The 26,849-nt window shown below is 36.7% G+C and overlaps 1 protein-coding gene across 2 annotated transcripts in view; it reads right to left on the bottom strand.

Moving 5' to 3' along the window:
* Nucleotides 1–26,849, bottom strand: part of LOC149185416 (V-type proton ATPase subunit a1-like) — a 270,968-nt gene that overhangs the window by 157,746 nt on the left and 86,373 nt on the right. For both annotated transcript variants that reach the window (XM_089417936.1, XM_089417938.1), the window contains one exon: nucleotides 23,259–23,396. In XM_089417936.1, coding sequence (XP_089274062.1) covers nucleotides 23,259–23,396 — 138 coding nt within the window. The remainder of the gene's footprint in view (nucleotides 1–23,258; nucleotides 23,397–26,849) is intronic.

The raw sequence follows: 26,849 nt of genomic DNA, 5'->3' as shown, positions 1-26,849 counted from the left end.
TGAGGGACAGTAGTTGTACCAGTTGCAGTCAGATGCTGAGGGTCGTAGAGCAGTTGCAGAGCAGACAATTACTCAGTGAACAATGCAGAGGCTAGTAGCAATCAGAGACTCAAGAAACAGTTGCAGCGCCACTATAGTGGCACATTCCATTCAAATATTTGTGTTGTTGTTGCAGTAGTTGCAACATTGGCGTTGTCAGATCTTGAGGGACAGTAGTTGTACTAGTTGCAGTCAGACGCTGAGGGTCGTAAAGCAGTTGCAGAGCAAACAATTACTCAGTGAACAGTGTAGAGGCTAGTAGCAATCAGAGACTCAAGAAACAGTTGCAGAGCCACTATAGTGGCACATTTCATTCAAATATTTGTGTTGTTGTTGCAGTGGTTGCAACAGCAGCAACATGAGATCAGTTTCAGCGCAGTGCAGAGTTGGCAGCAGTACAATTTATACAGTGCATCGTCAGGAGCAGCGCAGATGTAGGTTGGTTCAACTCAAAGTAGCAGATGAAAGAGTAGCGCAGTGGCTTGGTGGGCAATGGTAGGTTGTCACAGTTGTCAGATATCAGCAGCGTGTATAGGAAGATGTTATGAGATCATCTAGAACACCTTCCTCGCTAAGAGGGAGTGTTAGTTTTTAATAGTTGGGTAGCATCGGACAAGTGTTCAAGTCTCGACTTTGGTCAAAGAACCTTAGAAACACAAGAGCTTCGAAACCCAGAAAACGTTTCAGGAGAAAACACCTAGAGTTGTTTCAATTAAGTTAATTAGTCAATGATTAAATATTTCCTAGCTCCAACTTAGGAAAAGTGATTAATTAACAGGAATTGATTGAAAAAGGTGAGATTTCTCTAGAAACTCACATGGATTGACTTAGAGATGATCTTAGTCGTTGATGAGGATTTAATCATGGTCGTTTGTGAGCCAACAAGAGATTATAAGGTCGAATTCCTTAGCAGATCGAGGGGTAGCGCAGTTACTGCGCAGAGGGCCTGCGCAAGAATTTGGACGGCCATATTTTCTAAGGCAAGCAGTGTCAGGATTGCTTGTGGAGTGAGAGAATTTTCTCTCTAATATTTTTGCCAGATATCTGTTGATTAGATTGCCAACTGGGCATCCATAGATTATACTTAGAATTTCACTGTTGCATATAATAATAAAACCCTCATATTCTGGACCAGTTTTCCCACATTGGGTTCTTCGGGGACATTTGTCCAAAAAATGGTCACAATGTCTAGCCCTTCAGATCTCAACCCTAGCTACATAAGTATTAAATCCCCCAATCAAAGAGAGAAAAGAGGTATATCTAATCAACATTGCATACGCTATACTAGATCTTGGAAAACAAAGAAAATGAAGGAGAATTTTTTTTACATACCTAGAAATGTGGAAATGGTATATTGGAGTAGACATCCACTCCACAAATACTCACCTAATGGCAAAAGAATCTATGGAAATCCCTTTGTCCACTAGTTATAGTTAGGTCACAAATTGCTACACCTCTCAGAGCTCAATCCTAGCAAGAAAAAAACCAAAATGACCAAAAAAACCGAACCCGGGCACTTAAACACAAATTACTTAACAATAGGGTGATAAATTTCGATTTCGCCAAATTATCGCGATAAATATCAGCGATAATATAGCGATACTTCCGATATTATCACGATATGTCCAACACTAGTTTTGATGTAGATCTTCTTTTTAACTTATTCCATTATATCATTCAGCAATTATATTTCAAAAACTCAACAATAAAGAACGGTAGAATAGTAGAGGTCACAGTGCACAAAAGGGAGACAAGATTCACCCTGAGAAAACCCACTACCAGGAAAAACCCAGCAACCTTTTCAATAAAGAAATTCTTCTTGTTCAATGAGAGACACACCTAGACCTATGGTCAAGCCTAGTCTTCTCCTCCAAGTCAAGTCACCCAAACTGAACTTGCACTACCAAAATTTTGGCCCTCTTGTAATAGCTAGTTGCCTAGAATTTCGGCCCTGCAAGAGTTGCCCCAGTAACCGAAAATTTTGGCCCCCTTGCAACAATTGCCCCAGAAATTGCGAATAATAGAGAGAGATTTGTTCACATGTGATTTGCTAGAGAGTGAGGGGAGAGAGAAAATTCAGCGTTCTTATTTGTCCTTCTTATCCTTCACTCACTTGCTCAGAAATTGTCTTGAGAGAGGAATGTGAATTGCCCAAATGAGGAGCTCGAGATGCCTTTATATATTAGTCTGTATAGGGTGAATGGACATGTCACTTGGCCAGGGCCAACTTAACTTGGAGGGAAGCCAACTTGTCACTTTTGGAACCAAAAATCTCATTTCAAAATTTCAAATTTACATCTTTTAAAAGTCGCAATGGGACTTTGACTCAAGAATTGATAAATATGCTTTACAATGAGTCCCAAGGTTGTAGTCCAAGGGTTAGGTGGGGAGGTTTGGTCCCCACAGGTTTCATGGTCCAATCTTGGGCAGGCCTATGTATGCTTGATGTTGAAGAATGTATCTAGTGTCAGTCTTCAAAATTGTATTTGAGCCATAATGTAATGTATTTATCAAAAGAAAGAAAAAGAAATTTTATTGTAAAAGAAATTGACTTTATTAAAGCATGGGTTTCATGCTTGGGTCAATGATTAATAGGTCAAACCCTCCATTGTAGGTTGCTAGGGTTTATATAGTGTTTCCTAGTATTTGTCATCGTGTAACAAACCCTTCTTGGGATTTATCTATTAAGAAATAAATTTATTTTGATGTAAATTAAGTCATTAGGGCCTTAGGCCTCCTCCACCAAGTTGGCCTCAAGTTCTTCAAGTCGGCCTCAAACTAGAGTTGGAAACAACTATAAGTGAGAAGCTACTCGACTTCATTTGAACACTCACTCAAGCTAGTTCGATCTGCAATTCGTGGAAGAGAAAAAGGTGTGAGAAAGACTAAAAGAGGAGGAAACCTAAAGCAAAGAAGGAGAAACCCTAGCAAAGGAAGAAGATCAATTTTATCTTGTCTTTATCCCACACTTGCGAGGAAAGTAAAGTGCAGAAGAGACGATGTTGTTGGGTTGCAAGAGGGATGACATTCTGGAGTGGCTACGTCAAAATTTCGGATATGATGCAATATTGTTGCAATTGATCTTCGAAGTTTGGAAGGACAGCTTGAGGGCTAACTTGGAGTAAGAGAAGTCTTTTGGACTAAGGTCTTGGTCAAACTCGTTGGTTCACTGGCAAACCAGATAAGGATTTTCACTAGAAAAATTCCATATTTCATTGTTGTCCATGTATTTAATGTTTTATGTGTTCTACGCTACATTGTTATCAAATATCTTGTTCTTTGCTAACAATTTTTGTAGGCTAAATATGCCCATTTTTTTCCCAAATTTATCTTAGGCTTTCCATTTTTCTTAGCTGCAATTTTTTTTTAATGGCATATTTCTTTGCAAATTTCAAATATTTCTAGACACCATGCCTCCAAAAGCCAAGGACAGCGCATGGGCCCATTGTGATGTAATTGATGGAAAAATGACATGCAAATTTTGCAATAAATCTGTTGGAGGTTGGTGTATTCTCTGGTTGAAACAACACTTGCCTGGGATAAGAGGCCAGGTAGAGCCATGTGATGCACCAAAGGAAGTGATAGGTCCTGTTAGGGAAGAATACCTTGGCAAGTTTGAGAAGCTTGAGCAAAATAAGGCTAGGGAGGAGGCTATCCAAGAAAAAATTGCAAGAAAGTTGGTATGATGATTTTGAGATTCAAGACTCCTCTTCTATCCCTTCAACCAATGACCCCTTTCACTATGTTCCTCTTGCTCTTGGGTATTAAATCAAGGCCAACAATCTAAAGGAACAAAGAGGCCGAACATCCCAAGTTATTTCTCATCCTCTGCCTCTGTTAATCCCACTTCCTCCCAGCCAAGTCGTCAACCCACTTTGGATGAACATTGGAAAAAAGTTAAAACAATGCAAAGAATCTTCTTTTCAATGCATTGCTAGATGGTGGTATGATGCAGATATCCCATTTAATGTTGCTCACTCACCTTATTACCAAGCTATGTGGGACTCGGCAAATCGAGCCCAAACTGCCCTATGTTAGCTGCCTATAGTTGTGCTTATTTCCTGTTGAACTGAAGTGTGTGGAGCTGAAATGAGGGGCGACATACAAGTGTAATTTTTGGTGAAACATTGTGGAGACAATACTCCACATTTGTCTCCACTATATTTTTAATCAAATCTCCTTAAGTTCTGCATTGATTTTCCTATGCATGGAAGCTTCCTTTTAGCGGTGCATATCTCCTCTTGCGTGGAAGTTCCCTCAGCATGTGGGTGTGTACATGGAGCAAAAGGAGGGAGTGTATTGGGGTTCATTTCCTACTCACTTCTCTAAAGTTTTAAATTTAGACTTATAATAAAATTAAATCTTCAATACTTTGTCTTCACCCATACGTTGATTCTCCAAGGAAGTTGAGCTTCAAATCTGGCCCACACTTGGATTTTTCACATGTGCATTTATTCCCTTGATGATGTGGTTGCCAACTCATTTCTCCAATTGCCTTTTAACTTACGATTATTTTCCACATCATTTATGATGTGGGAATTTTTATTTTTATGGGCTATTTTATTGCTACATTTTCCCTTAGACTTAGGAAAAGTGGCTTTTTTGGGGTAAAAGTGATTTTTCATCCCTCAAAGTCTATCTTAGTAGAAAATTGAGGTGTAGAGATCTAATTTTGATTACTCATACCCCCTACAAATTCTCTAGACATAACTTATTACAATTTATTGTAGGAATTTACAGGGTAAGTTCCTCAAATAGAACACCAAAGGACACCGCGCACAAACAGATCACAGATCAATACACTAGTATTCTTGACGTGGTTAAAACCCTCAAAGAGGGAAATAGTCCACGACCTAAGCCAACGCAGTCACTTCAAGCAATTTATTAATGTAAAAGAAATAAAATTTACATAAGCTTCTCTCATGAACAATCACCTTACAAATGACCCTCCATGCTCTTTAAATAGAGATCATGGACCAATCGGGTGTTAAGCCATGAATCAAGTGTCGATAATACTGAGGAGAGAATAAACCGTTGGATCACTTCATGTATAGAACATATCGTGACCATTGGATTGTAAGGTACAAAAAATACATACTAAAGAAACACACTTTACCTAACTATACACTAGACCAAGCTATACTTAACTATTTCCTGTGTCGAAATATCTTAACATCCCCCCTTAAGAACAATTTGGGATAGGATTGAAGGATGTACAAATATGACACAATAGGAGAAGGAAGGAGGCATTAGAACCTATCACCCCTTAGTGACAACCAGTGTTGTGAAAATTGCGATTTAATCGCGATTTTTTGACTCAGCCGATATTATCACCCGATTCTTACAAAGTTCTTTTTTTTTTTTTAAATCGCTGAAAAAATCGCGACCCTTCATTTATTTCTCATTTTTAGCAAACAGCGGACTTGTTTGAGAGCTAAGGAGGAGAGGAAAGCGTCTACTAGGGCAGAGGAGGAGAAAAACGAGAGATTTGAGCATCCAAAGCAAGAGAACTTCGTGTTTGGACCAAATTTCTTCAGCAAACTATAGTTTCCAGGTATGGGCACGAAATTTGGCCATTTTATTTTGGTTTTTTTCTTGTTTTTGCTTGGGTTTCTATAACCCATTGATTATCAATGATTTTTGAGTGGATTTGATAGTGTTTTTTTTCATTTTTGTTGCATAAAGTGGAGAGGGTTCATTTTGGTCAAAAATGCAAAAACTTGATTGTTAGATTTATTAGTTTAATTTTTTCTTGTGCTCTATTTTTTTGCATCATTTTTTATTGGGTTTGAATGTGCATTTTTTCTATTATTGTTGGATTGAGTTGAGGTTTTTTTTGTTTGTTAAAAATTCAATGTGTTGTGTCATGTATGTAATTTTTTTTTATTTTTTTAACTTGCAATTCTTATTGTGCCATAGGTTCAACTTCAAACTTCATCTTACATTAAAACTCAAGAGTTCAACCAAGTTACAAACATGCCAAGGAAATTGGACCCTCTGTGGGAATTTGGTGAACCTAATGGAGGGTTTGATAGAATAAACTTGTCTTGCAAGTTGTGTAGGCAACATATGTCAAGGGGATCTTATAGATTGAAGTATCACCTTGCACAAATCCCTGGACATGATGTAGGGCCTTGCACCAATACAAATGCGGAAATCATCCGTAGAGCCCTAAAATCATTGGAAGAATTAGAGCAAGACAAAGTGACCAAAGCAGATCTCAAGAAGCAACTAGCAGGGAGTGTGTTAGGATGTGAATATGGAAGTGGCACTGGTTCTACTTCAACATCAATGTTTACAACCAACCATGTAGCTACCTCATCATTTTTGTTCCTAGAACCACGGCTGGTTCACAACCATCTATCACTTCAATGCTTAAAAAAAAAGAGAAAGAACAAGCTGACAAGTTGTTGGGCAAGTTTCTCCTTTGGAGTGATATTCCTTTCACTGTTGCAAGGAATAATCCATTTTTCCAGCCTGTTGTTGATGTTATTGCAATTGTTGGCCCAGGGTACAAAATCTCTTCTTATGATGACCGCTGCATTCTTCAATATGAAAAGGTTGACTACACCAAAAGATTGGAGAAGTTTAGGGCATCATGGGCACAAACAGGATGCCCTATGAAGTCAGATGGTTGGACCGACCAAAAGGGGAGAACCCTTGTAAACTTCTTGGTTAATTGTCCCAAGGGGACAATGTTTACGAAATCTGTTGATGCACCTTCACATATCAAAGATGCAAAATTATTATGTGATTTGCTAGATGTGTTTATTTTGGAGGTGGGTGCAGAACATGTTGTCCAAGTCATAACGGGCAATGCTGCAAATTATGTTGTTGCTGGCAAGATGCTTATGGAGAGGCATCCTACTTTATTTTGAACACCTTGTGCTGCACATTGTATTGATTTGATGTTGGAGGACATAGGAAAAATTTCCTTTGTCAAAGATATTGTTGACTCATCAAAAAGCATTACAAAATTTATACATAATCGTGCATCTGTGTTTAGCTTGATGAGAAAATTCACCAACAACATGGAGTTGGTGTACCTCGCCATTATACTTATCCAAAACCCTCTTGAATTCTATGTGGGATGTGAAGAGAATGTTTCTTTCAAATGAGTGGCGTGCATTTACATTTAGCCGCAAACCAAAGGAAGAGGCCATATGTAGATTAGTTTCATATCAGGAAAACTTCTGAGCAGAAGTACAGAAGGTGTGCAGCGTTACTGAACCTTTGGTAAAGATTCTTTGATTAGTTGATGGGGAGAAGCTCGCAATGGGATATTTGTATGAGGCCATGGACAAGGCCAAAGAATCCATTCGGGCCTACTATGATGATAAGGAAGATGAGGGGTTTCAGAAACAACTCCTCGTATGGGAAGTGATTGATGAACGATGGAACAACACTCCATCGTCCCATTCATGCTGCAGGGATCTACCTGAACCCCGCATTTTCTTACCCATGTGGGTTCTTATTTGATGCTGAGATCATGGATGGATTCTTAACCTGTGTTCAGAGGATGGTGCGATCTCCAGCAGAAATCTACAAAGAAATGGAGATATACAGGATGGCAATTGGCACATTTAGCTTTGAGATGGTTGTGGTTGATAGGAAGACTAAAATGCCAGGTATTTTTTAGTTTGTTTCAAATTTCATTGTCTCTTCAAGTTCATAACTTCATACTTTGCTTCAACTTTCAAATTTCATTTTTTTCTTATGTTTATCTTATTTGTAATTTTGTTGTAGATGCATGGTGGACTCGCTATGGTGCCAAAGTACCCCATCTGCAAAAGTTTGACAATCGAATACTCAGCCAAACATGTAGCTCCTCAGGATGCGAGCACAACGGGAGTGTATTTGAAAAAATACACAATAAGAAGCACAACAGGTTAAACTTAAAACTTAAAATATTCCAAATTTCCAATTAATTTTTTGAATTCATTAAATAATATTTTTTTTATAATTATTATTTTATGATCTTTGTACAGGTTGGAGTCCCAGCGACTTAATGACATGGTTTACGTCTACTACAATCTTTGATTGTGGGTGAGGCAACTTGAGAGGATACCTGATATGGAAGCCATCTCATTGGATGGGATTGACACCACTGTTGCATGGAGGGTTGAGGCCGAGAGGCCTCTCATGGAGTCTGTCGATGATTGGTTAGAGCAGGAGGTAGTGGAAGGCGTAGAGGGGGAGGAGGAGGAGGAGGTGACACCACCTACCTAGGCTACCCCTGCCACCAGTAGAGGACGTGGTCTACCTCCTGTAGCTCCTAGTTCTTCAGCTTCTAGAGCACAGCAGAGTCCACTGCCAACTCCACCGACATCTACATCTAGAGGGAAAGGGAAAGCTATTGCATTTTCTCGCAAGAGGGGTAGAGGAAATCAGTAGTATTAGTTATTTGGTTCATTTCATTGTATATGACATTATGACTCATGATATGAGATACATTATTATATTTTTTGTTGATATTTTGAGGCTAAGTTGGGACTCAGGACTTACTATTTAGGACATGATTCACTGTTATGTGTGATGTAGCACTAGAAATAATATTACACATCTTATATATTAGTTAATTTATCATATTTATGTGTCAATGTATTTATTTTATGTCGTAGACACATAAGATATTAAAAAAATTGAAAAAAATGAATACTTTTTGTATTTTACAATTTTTTCCTAATTTTTACCGATTTTTTCCCCTCGCCGATTTAATCTCGATCGCGATTTTCGCAACATTGGTGACAACTCCTTGAACTCCAACCATAAATCAAAGTTTAGTAAACTTCGTCTCTGTGAGAGCCTTTGTAAAGATGCCTACAACTTGATCATCGATTGAACAATATTGTACTTCAAGAACATGGTCATGAATGAAATTTCTGATGAAGTGCATGTGTAGTTCAATGTGTTTGTTGCGTTGATGTTGGACTGGATCTTTGCATAGTTGAATGGCACTCTGATTATCACACCAAAGAATACTCAGATGTTGTTGCTGAAAACCAAACTCTGACAAGATCTGACGAAGCCACGGAGCTTCCTTACTAGCTTCTACGGCGCCACAATACTCTGTTTCTGCTGAAGAAAGAGAAATGGCACTTTGTTTCTTGCAAGCCCACGTAATAGGTCCAAAACCAAGAGTGAAGACATAACCTGCAGTAGACTTTCGATCATCAGGGTCACCATCCCAATCGAAATCAGTGAAACCAACCAATAGAGGAGATGCTTCTTCATTGTAATGAATCCCAAACTGAACTATACCTTGAACATAACACAATATTCTTTTAGCTTCTTTCCAATGACTTTCATGTGGATTTTGCATAAACCGAGCAATAAGGCCAACAACAAAGGAAAGGTCAGGACAGTGATTCCTCTTCTAGAGTGATGTTCTTTAAAACCTTAGTAGGATTGTGATTTATTATGTAATTTGCATAGTTAATTACTTCTACCCAAAAATTAAGACTAATTCCTTTAGATTGAAGCATACAATTAGCCATTTCCTTTAAAGTGCGATTCTTCCTTTCAACTACACCATTTTGTTGTGGAGTATATGGAACAATATGTTGCATTTGAATTCCATGCTCAGTGCAAAAGTTGATGAATTTGTTGTTAACATATTCTCTGCCATTATCAAATCTTAACTTAAGAATTTGATGTCCATATTGTTTCTCAACAAAGGCCTTAAAGACCAAGAACATGTTAAAGCCTTCACTCTTGAGTTTTAAGAAGTATACCCAAGTGCGTCTGGAGAAATCATCAATGGAAGTTAAGAAATACTTGTAGCCAGAGAATAAAACCACTGGAAGTGGACAACATAAATCACTGTGCAAAAGCTGTAAATGCGCTGAGGCGTGCCAAGAGGCAAATTTTTCAAAACTATCTTATTATGTTTTCCAAGTACACATCCGAAACAAACACTATATCTGGAAGATACCATAGGAAGACCTATCACCGTATTTTCCTTACATAGATATTGAAGGGAGCGATAGTTTAAGTGACTAAATCACTCATGCCAAAGTTTGCTCACTTCATCATTATGAGCAACAAATACCGAGGGAAGAGTTGATGACCCAAAGTTGTTAAACTTATACAACCTTGTAGAATCATCAACAATGCCAGTAGCTAAAATCTGTCTAGGATCTCTTAGGTCCTTAATTACAACATCGTGAGGTGAAAATTCAACAGTTTTACCTTCACCTAAATGAGTTATCTGATATACAGATAGAAGGTTGCAGGATAAGGTTGGAACATGTAATACATCATTAAATTGACCATTGTCTAGATGAATAGTTTTAGTCCCTACAACACCAAGCGATCTATCATCACCAACAAATATATTTTTGGTGTTACAATCGTTTAAAGAAGAAAACATCACTTTGTTTTTGGCCATGTGATAAGAAGCTCCAGAATCAATGAGCTACTCATGAGAATGAGAAGAAGATACATTTAGTGCGTAACCAAACCGAGATGCTTAACAACCACATGCAGAAAGTGTTATTCCTAAAGATGAAATTGAAGTTGAAGAGTGCTCCAAGTGGATGTTATGCTTCTTCATTGTTGCTTCCAAGGCTTCCATCTTCTTAAAGCATTTGGATTCTAAGTGGCCATCTCGATTACAAAAGTTGCAATGTCTATCAGTCTTCTTCCCTTTGTTTTTATTTGCCTTATCATTTTGTTGAATTGATTTTTCATTTTGAGACTGAAAGTGCTTAGGACCCTTGGTTGATTTAGGACCATTCTTTTTAGGATGTTACTTTTTAGGATTCTTTGAACTTGGTTGTTGTTGGGCGGCTAAGGCTTTTTTAGAAGAGTTTCCAAGATTAAGAAGACCAAGATGTAAGAGTTTTTCTTGTTCTATTATTAAAAAATCACAAAAGGCATCAAAAGAGTGGGACTTGTAGTCTTGTCCTTGAGAAATAAAGGCTTCTCTAGTAGAATGGAAGGTGGAAACAAACACAGAGTAGGCTGGTCCCAACTTAATAAGAATGGAATAGATAAGGCTACCATCTTTTTCCTTTACCTTAACACCTTCCAAGAGAAGTCTAAGGGTTTGAACTTGGACAAAAAATCTTCAATGGAAGAATTTTTGTTGGGGTCCAACATAAGCAACTCATTTTTGAGTTGATGGGCTCTAATTTCATTTTTTGCAATGTATATTAGTCTTCTTCCCTTTGTTTTTATTTGTCTTATCATTTTGTTGAATTGATTTTTCATTTTGAGACTGAAAGTGCTTAGGACCCTTGGTTGGTTTAGGACCATTCTTTTTAGGATGTTACTTTTTAGGATTCTTTGAACTTGGTTGTTGTTGGGTGGCTAAGGCTTTCTTAGAAAAGTTTCCAAGATTAAGAAGACCAAGATGTAAGAGTTTTTCTTGTTCTCTTATTAAAAAATCACAAAAGGCATCAAAAGAGTGGGACTTGTAGTCTTGTCCTTGAGAAATAAAAGCTTCTCTAGTAGAATGGAAGGTGGAAACAAACACAGAGTAGGCTGGTCCCAAACTTAATAAGAATGGAATAGATAAGGCTACCATCTTTTTCCTTTACCTTAACACCTTCCAAGAGAAGTCTAAGGGTTTGAACTTGGACAAAAAATCTTCAATGGAAGAATTTTTGTTGGGGTCCACCGTCCAACATAAGCAACTCATTTTTGAGTTGATGGGCTCTAATTTCATTTTTTGCAATGTCTATCAGTCTTCTTCCCTTTGTTTTTATTTGCCTTATCATTTTGTTGAATTGATTTTTCATTTTGAGACTGAAAGTGCTTAGGACCCTTGGTTGGTTTAGGACCATTCTTTTTAGGATGTTACTTTTTAGGATTCTTTGAACTTGGTTGTTGTTGGGCGGCTAAGGCTTTCTTAGAAGAGTTTCCAAGATTAAGAAGACCAAGATGTAAGAGTTTTTCTTGTTCTCTTATTAAAAAATCACAAAAGGCATCAAAAGAGTGGGACTTGTAGTCTTGTCCTTCAGAAATAAAGGCTTCTCTAATAGAATGGAAGGTGGAAACAAACACAGAGTAGGCTGATCCCAACTTAATAAGAATGGAATAGATAAGGCTACCATCTTTTTCCTTTACCTTAACACCTTCCAAGAGAAGTCTAAGGGTTTGAACTTGGACAAAAAATCTTCAATGGAAGAATTTTTGTTGGGGTCCAACATAAGCAACTCATTTTTGAGTTGATGGGCTCTAATTTCATTTTTAATTCCAAAAACTTTATTGAGTTGTTTCATTCCTTCATCAGGGGTATCAAGTTCTGCGATATGGAATCTAAGGTCTGGAGAAATAGACATTCCTATCAATCCACATGCTTGATCTTGTCTATTTTCCCATTTGGCTTGCTTATCTTCATCTTTAAGTTTAGACTCTTGGCCTAAGGCTATAGTATAAAGACCTCTACTTCTAAGTAAATCCTCCATGTAGGACACCCATTAGAAGTAGTTGGTGCTATCAAGAATAACTTGGCATGGACTTTCCATTTTAACAGAAACTGAAGTTGTAGATGTTGAAACTAAGTTTTCCAATTGAAAGATCTCGAAAAATTAAACCGATTCAAAAAAACAGCTCTTTAAACGGCTTCCGGATGAAGAACTTATCGCTTGTTGAAGAAAAAGTTGTTGAAGATGTTGACGAAATACATCAATGTGTGGAAATGAATGATAATGTTATATTTTTTTTAAATCCCCCCCCCCTCCCTTTCCAAATTTAATCTAATTAGTTCACTTTAAAAAAGGATTTTATGTGACCCACTTTTATAAATAAGTGAAAGTCACTTTTACAATGGTACTTTATGAGCTACCCACTAAATTGTAATTTTAATAAAAGATAAAGTGACTTTAGAATTATAAGTGACTCACTTTTTATAATGGGTGAGAATACTTTTACATAAAGCAACAACTTTAAAACATAAGTTACATGTGCCTTTTGAAAAAATAACTCAACAAAAAGAAAGAATTGAACCCAAGACCTCTATTCTCATAAAATAACTTTCGACCAAGTGAACTAGTTTAAAAGGTTAGAAATTTTTGGAAAAAAACAGGGGTTTTTTTTAGTTACTGAAGCTTTTGAGTGCGTGCTTACTTGAAATAGCCATTTTTGCCTACAAAACAAAAACCACACAACCCAACACGGACAAGCAAAAAAACCAAACCTTATGGCTTGAAGTTAGTTTTCGTCGGAAACTAAATATTTTCCTCAATGTTTCTGATTTTCCAAGATCACAGTAAGGCGCGGCGGAAAAGAGCATACACATGAGAAGAACCCTTCATTTCTGTTTCTGATTGTCCAGATCGCACAAAGTCACAGGGCAAAGAGTATACGCAGAAATGAAAGGTATAGATCCGGTAATAAAAAACAAAGAGATAAATAAACTGAAATAAACAGAGAGATAAATAACTAAAACTGCAAATAAAGACTGTATACCTCCAGATCTTAAAAATGACGTAGCTAGGGCTACCAGAAACCTTTTCGCGTGAAACGAAAGGGGTTCCTCACTGGAACAGATGCTCCTAACACAATAGAGTAGTCATCTCGGCCCGAAAGCGGTCAGAAACAGTAGATCTAGGAAACGATAGTCAAATGTAGTTGTACCGGCTTCGGATTTGGATCACCAACGGATGCGACCCTCAAATAGCTCTGATACCATGTAGGAATTTACAGGGTAAGTTCCTCTAATAGAACACCAAAGGACACCGCTCACAAACAGATCACAGATCAATACACCAGTATTCTTGACGTGATTAAACCCCTCAAAGAAGGAAACAATCCATGGCCTGAGCCAACACGGTCACTTTTGGCAATTTATTATGGTAAATGAAAGAAAATTTACATAAGCTTCTCTCATGAACAGTGACCTTACAAATGACCCTCCATGCTCTTTAAATTGAGATCATGGACCAATTGGGTGTTAAGCCACGGATCAAGTGTCGATAATACCAAGAAGAGAATGAACCGTCGGATCACTTCATGTCTAGAACATATCGTGACGGTCGGATTGTAAGTTACAAAAAGTACATACTAAAGAAACACACTTTACTTAACTATACACTATACCAAGTTATACTTAACTATTTCTTATGTGTCGGAATATCCTAACATTTATATAAAAAAAATTATTAAAATCTCCTCCTGCGAGAAATTTTTAACAATTGAAAAATGATTCCTAGACCTCATCAAATTCCACGAAATTTTACAAGTGTTTACCTAACTATACACTAGACCAAGTTATACTTAACTATTTCCTATGTGTCGGAATATCCTAACATTTATATAAAAAAATTATTAAAAATCTCGTCTTGCGAGAAATTTCTAACAATCAAAAAATGACTCCTACACCTAATCAAAATCCACGAAATTTTACAAGTGATCCAGCATGGTAATATACATTGACTTTAGACACTACAACTAAGCTAAGGCCTTATCATCAAGCAACACTCTAGCTTTGGGGGTATGTCTAGGCGAAAAAATTCAATTAATTATTAAATATTGAAAAGCACAAATAATTAATTAAGTGAAAAATCTCCCTAGAGTGAACTCACTTGATAGCAAAGTCCTAAGCTACCTAGGCTTGTTAAATAGCTTTATTCATCATGCTAGTATCACATTTACAATATCCCCGCAGGGCTGCGGAATTGGAGTACAATGAAGAAAAAGAGAGAGAAGGGGCTTAGAAGCCCTGATGAAATCTAGAACATCTATGCTTTATTCATCATGCTAACATCACATTTACAATATCCCCGCAGGGCTGTGGAATCCAAGAACAATGAAAAAAAATCGAGAGAAGGGGCTTCGAAGCCCTAATGAAATCTAGAACATCTCTAAATGCAGGAATGCTCTGAAATATCCTCGGGTGTGGAGACTTCAAGTACAACTTTAGTGGTCAACAATTACATTCTTGTTTTTGGCATTGTAATCATTTATTTCAAGCTAATTCACATTTTAAGGTGTGTTGCTGCCGCAAATTAGTTTGGTGCTTTGCGATTTCCGCAGGTCAAATTCTCAGATCTACTACTAAATACTCTAGGATTGATATCAAATTCAAAAATGTAGTGTCTATTTCCCTGATCTATCACTCCGTTATTCTTGTTTTCCCAAGAAGTTTTAAACGGTGTTTTCTGACATTTCAACTTCAAATGTAGTGTTAGATCATGGGAAACAGATTTGCATATCCATGTATTCACAAATTTAGCATTCCACGCCCACTATACCAAAGAATTATTTGAAAAGCCAAGCTTCTACTATTAAATGAGTTTAACAATGTAGATTCCAAAGTCCCGACCCAGTTGCTAGCACAAACCCCAAGACCAACATTTTCTTGCCCTTGGAAGTCAAGAGAGTTGTTCGGTGGCAATGTCACTGATTTAAAGCTTCTATTTTGATGCCCCCAACTAGATCGCTGCCCATATTTATGCATTTCACCTTTCTGGAACTTCATCATATTTCATGAAAAGCTGACTTTTGATAGATTTAGTATTTAGGCATACACATATCTTGTTAAACGTAGCGTAGGAATTAAGTTATAGGGACCTCAAGTTACAAATATTATTGAAGCGACTTAAAATTTGCATATAATCACATGTCACTTTATAGTTATACACATTGTTTCCTGACTTAAGTTTAATCAAATAGCTCTACACATTGACTTTTACATATTTAATTATTTAACTCTCTCTCTCTCTCACTACATGTATCTGTGTCAATGCAACTTTAAAATGGTATCAAAGCCAAGAGTTGGCACCAGGGAGGCTAGTATTGTATATTCGTTAATTAGGACTCCTACAAGAGGAGTAAGAGGACTCAAACTTGAGGAGGCATGCACTGAAAGGAAGACAAAGGCAAGTTACCTAAAAACCCTTGGTTCAGTTTCTTATAAGTTACTAGGATTTGGATACAAATACGGATTTGGATCCAAATCCAAATAGGGATCCGCTGGTTTTTTGAAAAGCCAAAACCCAGATACAGTAGGAAACGACAAGTAGAAACCATATAAATATATTTTATATTTTAATAAAATAAAATAAAATTTGCGTTAAAATAAAAAAATATAGACAAATTTTTAAATATATAATATTTATAATACTTATCATTAATGATAAACACATACATACATATATATAGACACACACATAAAGAATTTTAATATATGATTATTAATTTACAATAATAAAAATCTTAATAATTAATATATATTATATAATAATTATAATACATAATATATAGCTTAAGTAATAATATATAATAATTATAATACATAATATATAACTTAATTATAATCTATAATAAGCCTATGGGGGTCAGCTCAATTGGTGATCGTCACATTATGAATTATTACGTAAATTGTGAGATTCAAGGTTGTTAAATTATGGTATGTTCTATGCTTAGAGCAGTTTATTTATTTTCTTTAATATTATCCACAAATTAGCAATCACATGTGCATAAAGTAAAGTGCAGATAGAACATTAAACAATCAACAAAAAACAAGCCAAGACAAGAGACACAAGATGTGGTGGCTAGCCAGGGACAAACCCCAATATGGAAAAAACCCTTTGATCAAATCTTCTTTTATCTTCAATAGTTCAGCAGAGAGAAATAGTACAAAATCTGATTTCTGAAATTTTATATCAGCAGCAGCAAACCCTAGATCAGCAAAGTTAAACTTAGTCAAATGATTGGAAATTGACCTCCAATATGCTTGGTCAATTTCCAGTCAACTTGCCCTTGAACAGCCTAAAGAAGCAGCCCTAGAACAGCCCCAAAAATTCAATCAAAGTGCAGATTCTGAAGTTGACTGCAGCCCTAAACTAGGGCAGTCAATACTGATCAAACCTGAGGTCAATCACTTCGATTTTTGTGCCAAAAGTTGTGGCCTGCCTAGGAGAGGCAACCACACCCAATCCGCACTTCTTGGAAGGTCAGCGCTGGTCAACGATAGTCAAAGATGACTCGTTGTCCTGTCTCTGCATCCTCTTTGCCCTAGGATGTCTTCCTTTCAGCCACACGTGTGAGAAAGAGAGAGACTCTTTCTGTGCAGGAGAGAGAGAGAGAGAGATGTGTGTGATGATGAAGTGTCCAAATGAGGAGAATGCTCCTTGTATTTGTATGCAAAACGTTGAGGTTGAATAGACATGACTGTTGGGCTACTGAACCTACATAAGTTGCTGGCCGACTTTGACAATTTTTCCATAATCAAAATAAATTCATATCTCCATAAATACTTATCAGAATCGGATGATCTTTAGATCAATCCTACACCTCTCAATAAAAGGAATCTAGGAAAAATATCAGTAGTCACAAATAAGGTGATCCACATGGAGTTTGGCCCTAGTTGCCAATTTTAACACTCCCTCTCAACTAGGGAGAACTCCATCAGCAATGCAGCAGTTATTTAGTACTTACAGCATGTGCATGAATACATGTGTAATTTTGGAGCAGTTGTACTTGTAACCAACGGGATCAGTGATTCCTTTAACAACATGCAAAGCATATGGTTTCAAGGTGATACCACTACTCTGAACAGAAACATGTCATCCAACAGAGACCTTTAAGGCATATATTTAACCATGGATTTGTTTGTTCAGAATGTGAGACTCATGTGCCAACAATACTCAGGAAACCATGAACTTGCCTTGCATTCAAGGCATATTTGTAGGGAGATTATAAGTTTTTTATCATGCAACAATTATTATGGACTGTATGGTGAAGATATGCCAACAGTGATTATGTATGTTTAGAGTAGTGTTAACCAAAAACGGCAGTGATACTTCAAATCCAGAACATAATGTCATAGGACTCGGAGCAGACTAAAATCAGTGTTAAGAACTTAAGATTATGTCGAATAGACTGTTTAGTCTTTCTTGCATGTCTAATGAAGTCTTTCCTCAAGCACTTTGATAACCTCACTCAACCAAGGGGTCATCACACTAATTCCAAATAATGCGACCAAAGATACTATTGTGGAATGTAGGATCTTTACTATGTTAAGTGTCTCTTCTAAGATTTTGGCTAAGGTGCTTGCACTATGGATTCACAGACATTCTTTGAGAATTGTCTAGAAGGAACAAATTAGCTCTATGTAGGGTTTATTTATTCTTGACATTATGACTTCTGTATATGAGTAGGCAGAGACTTCTTGTTCCTCAAAACTGACTTGGATAAAGCCTATTGACACAGTTTATTGGTCCTTCATCATGTCCATGTTGCAATGCCTTGGATTTGTCCCTAGATATGTAGCAATGGTGAACACCCTTTTCTCCAATGCCTTGGATTCTATTTCCATAAATGGTACACTCACAACTCACATTCCACTTCATGCTTCGGGTAATCTACTAGAGGTGATCATGTTGCAAGGACGAATCCAAGGTATGTCACTTCCTAATGGATGGGAGATGATTAGCAAACACTTCACCAACAACTCCTTTCTCTTATTTAAGGCAAATTAGGAGTCAGTTGAGGGTACAAGGGATTGTTAAGACCTCTTTTGAAGTGCTTCGGGTACTGTTATCAGCAAAGTCACTTAGTCTAAGTTTGTGTTTGAGTTCAGCAACCATGAAGTTCAACAAAAATTCATCCACAAAACTATGTAATTCATAGAAACTATATAATTCATAATTTGCAAAATGTAAAAAGCTCTCTCTCTCTCTCTCTCTCTCTCTCTCTCTCACACACACACACACACATATTTCAAAACTGCCACATCTTTTTAAAAAATTAGTGTCTAGGTTAGTTTTTATGAATTAAGCTTCTTTCTATTTTATAATTTTTATTCCTTTAAAATGAAAATTCAAAAAAAAAAATATGAAATTCAAAAAAAAATGATGAATTCAACTTGAAGATTAGTTAGAAGTGAGAATTAAAGTTCAGCAAATTTCATATTTCAAGCTTCAAATTTGCCAAATGCAGTGACTAAGGTTGTCAGTGACAGGAAGATCATTTTTTGGCTTTCTGTTTAATGAGGATGCTCGCTCTTGGAATCCTCCTTTATGTGTGTTGCCTAGGAATCCCATTTGGTATATGGCTTTCAGTGTGGCTGTGTGGGATTGGTGCCTGCTAAAGCTTCAAACAAAGCTCTTAATCTGGCAATTCAAGGACCTCTCTTTTGCAAGTAAGTTAATAGTGGTTCCACGTCTATTACAAGCTTTGCACATCTACCATGTTTCTTGCTGCCTTTCAAGAAACTAGAGCACATTCTCAAGTTTTCCTATGGTCTAAATATGGGAGTGAGAGAGGGCTTCCTATGGCTCCATGGAATGTGTGTGTTATTTCCAAGGACAAAGGGCCCCTCGAATTATTGACTTTGTTTCTCAAGTGAGTTTTCTTGCAGAGAAGTGGGCAGTTCAGTGTGAAGGTTTTCTCCTTAGAAAATGCTGTTACAACATAGGTTCATTCATCCCACCGTCCCCTTAAAGTTTGGGACTCCTTTGGGTTATTTGATATTCTCTCCTTCAGAACCTTTTCAGCATCTCTCATTCCTTCATTTGCAATCACATATGTGAAGCTTAAAAGTTTGTTTCCCCTATGATCAAGAGAAAATTTTCAAGTAGTTCAACATGTTGGGATCTATCTTGGCACCCAATTTGGAATTGGATTCATAGGGACCACGTACTGTCAAGCATCCGTGATTTTTGTTGTACAGAGTATGTAAGAAGAACCTTTTCTTCTATAGAGATCGTAGGGATTTTGAGTCTCAAAACTTCAAAAGAATTGAGCTCTTTGGCTATTAGAAGGTGATCTGGATTGGATCATTATATTATTTGTTATCCATCTCAATGCTTTCAAAGTGGAAAATTGGAGGAATCAGCTTACACGACCGTTTTTACCGACAAGTCCCAGTTTGGCGAATTAGGTTTTGAAACCTTTCCAAGGCAGTTCAAGGCATTAAATGAAGTTTTTTACAATCAAAAACCCTCGCTTGTGCCAAACCTCCTAGCACCATTCTACACTCAAATATGTTTCCAATGGTGCAAGAAAAATGCCAAATGGAGTCAATATGCAAAAGTTATGCCAACAAGAAGTTGAACTTCCTACTTTTCCACCATGATTCAAGAGGTTGCCACACTAGAGCCATTACTCCTGTAAAAAAGGCTAGCCACGTGGGGACTATGAAGACTCTCATTAGAGGAAATTTCAGCCTAAAAGTACCCATGAAATTTTCACGTAATTTCCATATCATAATATGTAAACCAATCAAAATCCTTTAAATTTAAAAATAGGTACATGTCCTAAATAATTTTAAATTGTTTAATTTGGGTATCCGTGAAATATTTTATTATTAATTTGGGTATTTGTGAAATATTTTATTAATGTTATTTACCTACCTTACCCATATGGATTAGAGAATCAAAAAAGTTATTAATGCAATGTAAATCTTGATATTATTCAAAAATTATAAATTAAAAATGTGGGCCCATTTGACATTAATAACCATGGCCAAAAAACACCAAAAAAATAGTTAAATATAAAATATAAATAGACAATTGTAGTTAAATATAAAATAGTTAAATAGTTAAAAAAAAGTATTCCAGAAAATATAAATTACCAATTCCGGCCAAAAATATAAAATAGTTAAAAACATATTCCAAAAAGGACAAATTACCATATTCCAGCCGAAAGTATAGAATATATAGTTAAATATAAAATAGTTATAAAAAAAAAAGTATTCCAAAAAGGACAAATTATCAGATTCTGGCCAAAAATATAGAATATATAGTTAAATATAAAATAGACAAATAGTCAAATATAATTAAATATAAAATAGTTAAATAGTTAAAAACAGTGAAATAGATAAAAAAACGTATTCCAAAAAGGACAAATTATTTGATTCCGGCCAAAATATATATTTCGAGCAAAATATTGGCTTTAGTAGACAATGCCATTAAAGAAACACTAAAAATAATAGTTAAATATAAAACATATATACACAGTTAAATATAAAATATAAATATCAGCAGTTAAATTTAAATATAAAATATATATAAACAATTATTTTAATAAAAGTGTCATATATTAAGGAATTTCAATAAAAGTAAAAAATTATTAGAAAAAATATTAAATCTCGTGCTAATAAATATTGTGGAACATAGATAAAAGTAAAATAATATTAAAAAATTGTCTACATGGCATTTTTTATTAATTTCTAGAATTTTCCATAGGATGCCACTTTTAGGTTGAAACTTCCTCTAATGAAAAGGGTCTTAGTGTAACTCATGTTGAGGGTTGAATGGGTCAAATCTAACCCCTAGTTGGCTATCACCTTGTTTTATAAATGAGCCACCAAGAGGAAAAAGGGATCAATGGTAATTCCTTGTGTTTTGCTACATAGTACAGAAGAGTAGCTAAGTGTGGATAGAGATACAACATAACAAACGGGTTTTGTGTTCTATATCAACTCACAAGCCATAGGTCTAGGGAAAATTCCATAGAGAGTGTCTTCTCCTTTGTATTTACATCATTTCTAGTCCAAATAAAAAAGAGCAAAGAAGCCTCATTTTGCTTATGGGTTTTCTCACAAAAGGCTTTCCCATAGCATATCTTGGTGTTCATTGCGATTTGCGAGTGATTAAATTTACATGTTCTCTATTTTCTACATATTATCTATTGCATGCATAAAAAACAAAATAATAATAATAAATCTGCAATCTAGAAGGGATTAACCCTTCATAGTATTGATTTCAATTTATTTTAATAAATTTGTTATGACAAACTGCCCAGTGGAATATCCATGGCAGTTTACAAATCAGAAGGCCTTCATGTCTGGCAATAAGCTACTAATCAAGGACAAGATGTGAATGGTACATTTTATGGTCATGTTTAAGATGACTATCAATATGGGGGGACCTTTGATGGCAAGACTAGAGATGGAAGTTCAAGACTCTGTGACTTTATAAAGGTAGACTCCATTTTGCATCGAAAGAATCTTGTGTCTCCTATTTTGAATGCTTAATGGACAACCATCTACATAAATGATAGGTGGATCGGTAAGCTACATAATGTTTGGTCTTTTCATCTCAGCTACAAACTTTGGGTCTTTGCATGGCTCATTAGTTTACACGAGCTTCTGTCTAAATCTTGTATAGCTAAGAGCAGGCTCACATATCTCCTCCATCTAGTTTGAGGCAGCATAGAGATAGTGAAACATTTATTTGGGACTACACCCTTGCCAAGTGATGTTTGAAGCATATTCAAGACCAACAATCAGCTTCGATTCAAGGATGGCTTCATGGATGATCGATGCCAATGGGAGATTATTTTTACCTAGTAATCCACACTTACACCCCCTAGCCCCACCACCATTTAAAGTGCATTTAAAATGCCCACTTACACCCTTCATCCCCACCCTCATTATATAAGAATACGGGTGGAGGTGTAAGATTATATGGGAGTGGGGGGAGTGTGTATTTTGCATGCCCCACCCCTAGCCTAGGGCACTCTAAGGAAGCAGGAGTAAGTGTGGATTTGAAAAGCACCCCCACCATTTACAGCCCCCACCCCCATTATATGAAGTGTGGGTATGGCTGGACATATGGGTGCATTTAAAATGCATTCCCACTCCTTACACCTACCACCTCACCCCTCAAATGTTGTGTAGGATTGGAGGTGCGGATGGGAGATGTGATGAATGATTTTAAAATGCACCCCAACTCTTTACACAATGCCACCCCTACCCTCATATAATCTGAGGATAATAAGAGCATGGGGTTGGAGCAGGAGTAAAGTGTGAGGGTGCATTTTACAACTCCCACCCTCACCCTCATATTATATGGCTTTCTCCAATATCTGGCACCACCTTAGACTCACTACTTTGTTCACTATTTGGAGATTACACTGCAAATATGTATTTTCTAATGAAGTCAGTTTGTTTTAGTCATGTCTGGCAGGAAGAGATGTGTAGGCAACTGTTAGCTAAAGGTTATCAACTTTTAAGATGCTAAAGAGTTAGAGGCCACAATATATTCTGATTTCATCTCTGTTTCAACCTTTGTAAATATTTTCTGTTCATATAATAAGATGTATTTTCCAAATAACCCCAAGCATTAGCTCAAGCATTAGCAAGGCCCCATAATCAGAGCCGACGGTTTACCTGGTTTACCATCCACTATCCGTGCTTTCATTCCATTTTCCGAAAAAAAATACACAGTTTCAATCATAACTTCTAGATTTTCTATTGACCATGCAAGATAAAACAAAAAAGAAACAGTACGAGTATATGAAAACAACTTGAAAAAAATTACCTCTTCTATAATTCGCCTCTGCTTACTAGCATCCTCAGGGAAAGGATACCGACTAGCTCCAAATGCTTCACATATCTTCACTACTTTTGTTCTAGCTCGTTCTCCAGAAAAGAACACGACAAACACGACTTTTTCAACCTGAACAAACTAGTGTTAATGATCATCTAGCATATTTTTTATTCAAAAATCAAACAAGTAACATGCAAATTTGGCAAATCTTTTATGATAATTATCATGCAGCTCTTCACAAATATTAACAAAAAACTAAAATGCAAGTACTTAAAGATAATACATAATATATCCAAGTAATATAAGAGGATCTTTATAAAAGTTAAAGATAATGTGACGTAACACATCCAAGTACTTTCAGAGGATCTTTATAAAAGTTAAAGAGGTGATGATACAAAGAACCAACAGAGTCTTTCATCAAGACAAAACAGTGGCAATTTCAGAAGCAAACAAACATAAGAAATGTGCCAAGTGACGGATCATGACTTGTAATCTGGAAAATAGCAATTTGAGAAGTCAATCTTCAATTTCAAACAGAAACATTAGATTACTTTCTTATCATAATAGTTAATGCATTGATTTATTGCACTAATATTGAAGAGCTACATCCAAATGTATAACTGTTCAAAAGTGGACCCTATGAGTTGCCATTTAAACACCACAAGCTATTTATTATTTGTAATTCAGTAAATCATTTACCTCTTTATTTGGTAATAAAGGATCAACAACTGCTAATTTTTTCATATATTGAAAAAATGTATTTAAACATTTCCCTATGAATACAATGATACACAACTGAAAAAACAGTAGCTTATCAACCAAATAGTTCATTTGATGGCATTGCACTTCAATAATATATTATTTAGGGCTAAGTAACTCATTACATCCCTCAATTGCACATCCATCAACCATACATAAAAATACCAAAACTCCTACCACTATAAACTTTCACGACTAATAATAATTTCACACTTTAATCATCTCTATCGTTTTAGACCATGCTAGAGCTACTTTATTCACCAACAATGTTATAGTCTCAATCTAAAATGGAAATCCTCACTGCACCATCTTATGATACCTAGCGTACATAAGATTATGTAATAAATTTTGGACCTGGGAAAAAAACTACACATAGTCTTCAAGAATGTCCTATAAAAGAGGATTGATAAAGTCAAAACTTGACAGAAAAACATGAAAAATGAAAAACACACTAAGAAATAAACTCTGAAACCGGATTCACTCTAGCAGGGCCACGTGTCCGAATCTGTCGAATCCGATACGATTCAACCTAAATCGTGCCCATATTTCGGGACACGATCAAATCCGGATCCTGTCCCGATCGGACACATCATGTCCCGATTTCCGTACACAAATCTGGTAGTCATTTCTTTTGCAATAGGTGGGTTGCGGGTTTGCTGTGAGGAGTTTGGAGCAAAGAGAAAAGGGTGTGGAGCATTTTCAAGGAGATTCAAGCAACAGGTAAGTGCATTTCCTCTCTATTTTTTTGCATTTGTATTATAGCAATTTGCATATGCATTTCTTTTACAAATTTGTGCATGTTTTGTTTTTTTTTTTCCAATATTCATGGCTCAATCAAGGGCAGCAAGGGGCAAAGGAAGGGGAAGAATGTCCCCAATGGAGATACCCCTCCTCCCCCAATTTCATCAGAGTCTGTTGCAAGTATTCCCTCTATTGCAAGTAATGTTCAGGGAAGACTTCCTCCTAAAGGTAACATTGAGAAATATCCATTGTGGAAATATGTCACAAGAGAGGATAGGCCAAGCAGCAAGGTGAAGGGAGGAGGCAATGTGAATTGGAGATGCAACTTTTGCCACAGTATTTTCACAAGCACATATTACCGTGTGAAAAGCCATTTGTTGGCTTTACCAAGTTGTGGAGTTGGAGCTTGTACACAAGTTCCTTTACAAAAGAGGAAAGAAATCAAAAGAGAGTTTAATGTTGGTATGGCAAATGTGGCTGCAAAATCAAAAAAAACCAAGAATGATGACTGACCCCCTTCCATTTTTTAGGAAATGCAGCAACAAATTCCCATTTGAGAGTTCCACTTGTGAGTTCTAGTGGGGGACAAGCAGCAAAAAGAAAGGCAATTTCCCTTGGTCCAGTGGACAAGATTTTTCAAAAGGAGAAACGGGAAAAGCTTGATCTCACCATTGCCTTTTTTTCTATCAAAACTTCATATCCTTTAATGTTGCACGCTCACCTCTATTTATTGAGATGTGTCGAGCTCTAACTCAAGGGGCTCCATCATGGTATGTGCCTCCTGGTTCAGAGAAGCTTAGAACCACATTGTTGACGAAGGCAAAAAAAGAGGTGCAAAAAATGCTTGAGCCTATTAGAGCATCATGGCCAACATCTAGGGTTAGCATTGTTTCTGAGGGATGGACAGATCCAGCACGACACCCACTCATCAACTTCATGGTGTCTTCCTTGAATGGTCCAGTTTTCTTGAAAACATTGGATACACTTGGAGAATACAAGGATGCACAATATATGGGTGAGTTGTTTATTAAAGTTATTGAAGATGTAGGTGTTGATTCTTGTGTGCAAATCATTACAGATAATGCACCTGTTTGCAAGGATGTTGGCATGGTTGTGGAAGCTAAATATCCACAAGTGTTTTGGACACCTTGCATTGTCCATTCATTGAACTTAGCACTGAAATCCATGGCTTCTTATGTGCTTTGGATTGGTAACACTATTGAGGATGCACAGCATATCCATAACTTTGTACAAAACCATACAAATGCCCTCACTATCCACAAGGAGTACAGCAATTATCATTGTTGAAGATTGCGGATACACGGTTTGCCTCTTCATTCATCATGTTGAAGAGGTTGAGGGAGGTCAAGACCGCTCTTGGGGCCATGGTTATTTCAGAAGTTTTGGTCTTTTTGGAGAAAGACAGATCAAGCAACCTCTAAAAAAGTGAAGGACACAGTGCTAGATGATGCTTAGCGGGAGAGGGTAGATCTAATTATTCAAATCATGGACCCTATCATTTCTTTGCTTTGATTTGCAGATACATACAAACCCATCCTATGAGAGGTTTATGAGGGATGGGATTCCATGATTGAGTCTGTGAGGAGCATTATTCTACAGACTAAGTGCCCCAAGTATGAGACATCACCAGAGGCAATCTGTGGTACTATACAGGTATTCTTGTTAGCATATGGGACAAGAATTGCACACATTTACATTGTTTGGCTCACTCATTGAACCCAAAATACTACAGCCATGAGTGGTTGAATGGTGGACCTTCCCGCAGATTCCCTCCTCACATGGATGGTGAAATCTCAGAGGGGAGGAAAGATGCATTCAGGCGGGTTTTTCCAGATAGAGCATTGCTTGATGAGGTGGAGGATGCCTTTGCAGAGTTTTCCACTAGCACTGGTTGATTTGCAGGATATGATGTGATTAGAGACAGGGGAGCTAAGAAGCCCTATTCTTAGCGGACAAATCATGGGGCAACAAGCCCTCCTCTATAGCAATTAGCCATGAGGCTCCTCTCTAAGGTGACTTCATCCTCTTATTGCGAGAGGAATTGGAACACATATAGGAATT

This window comes from Pinus tabuliformis, chromosome 3_2 (genome assembly GCF_031772625.1).
Source record: "Pinus tabuliformis cultivar Carrire ecotype Pingquan chromosome 3_2, CPIR1, whole genome shotgun sequence".
Taxonomy (NCBI): Eukaryota; Viridiplantae; Streptophyta; class Pinopsida; order Pinales; family Pinaceae; genus Pinus; species Pinus tabuliformis.
The sequence above is the reverse complement of the archived record's forward strand: the minus strand, read 5'-3'. Positions and strand labels throughout refer to the sequence as shown.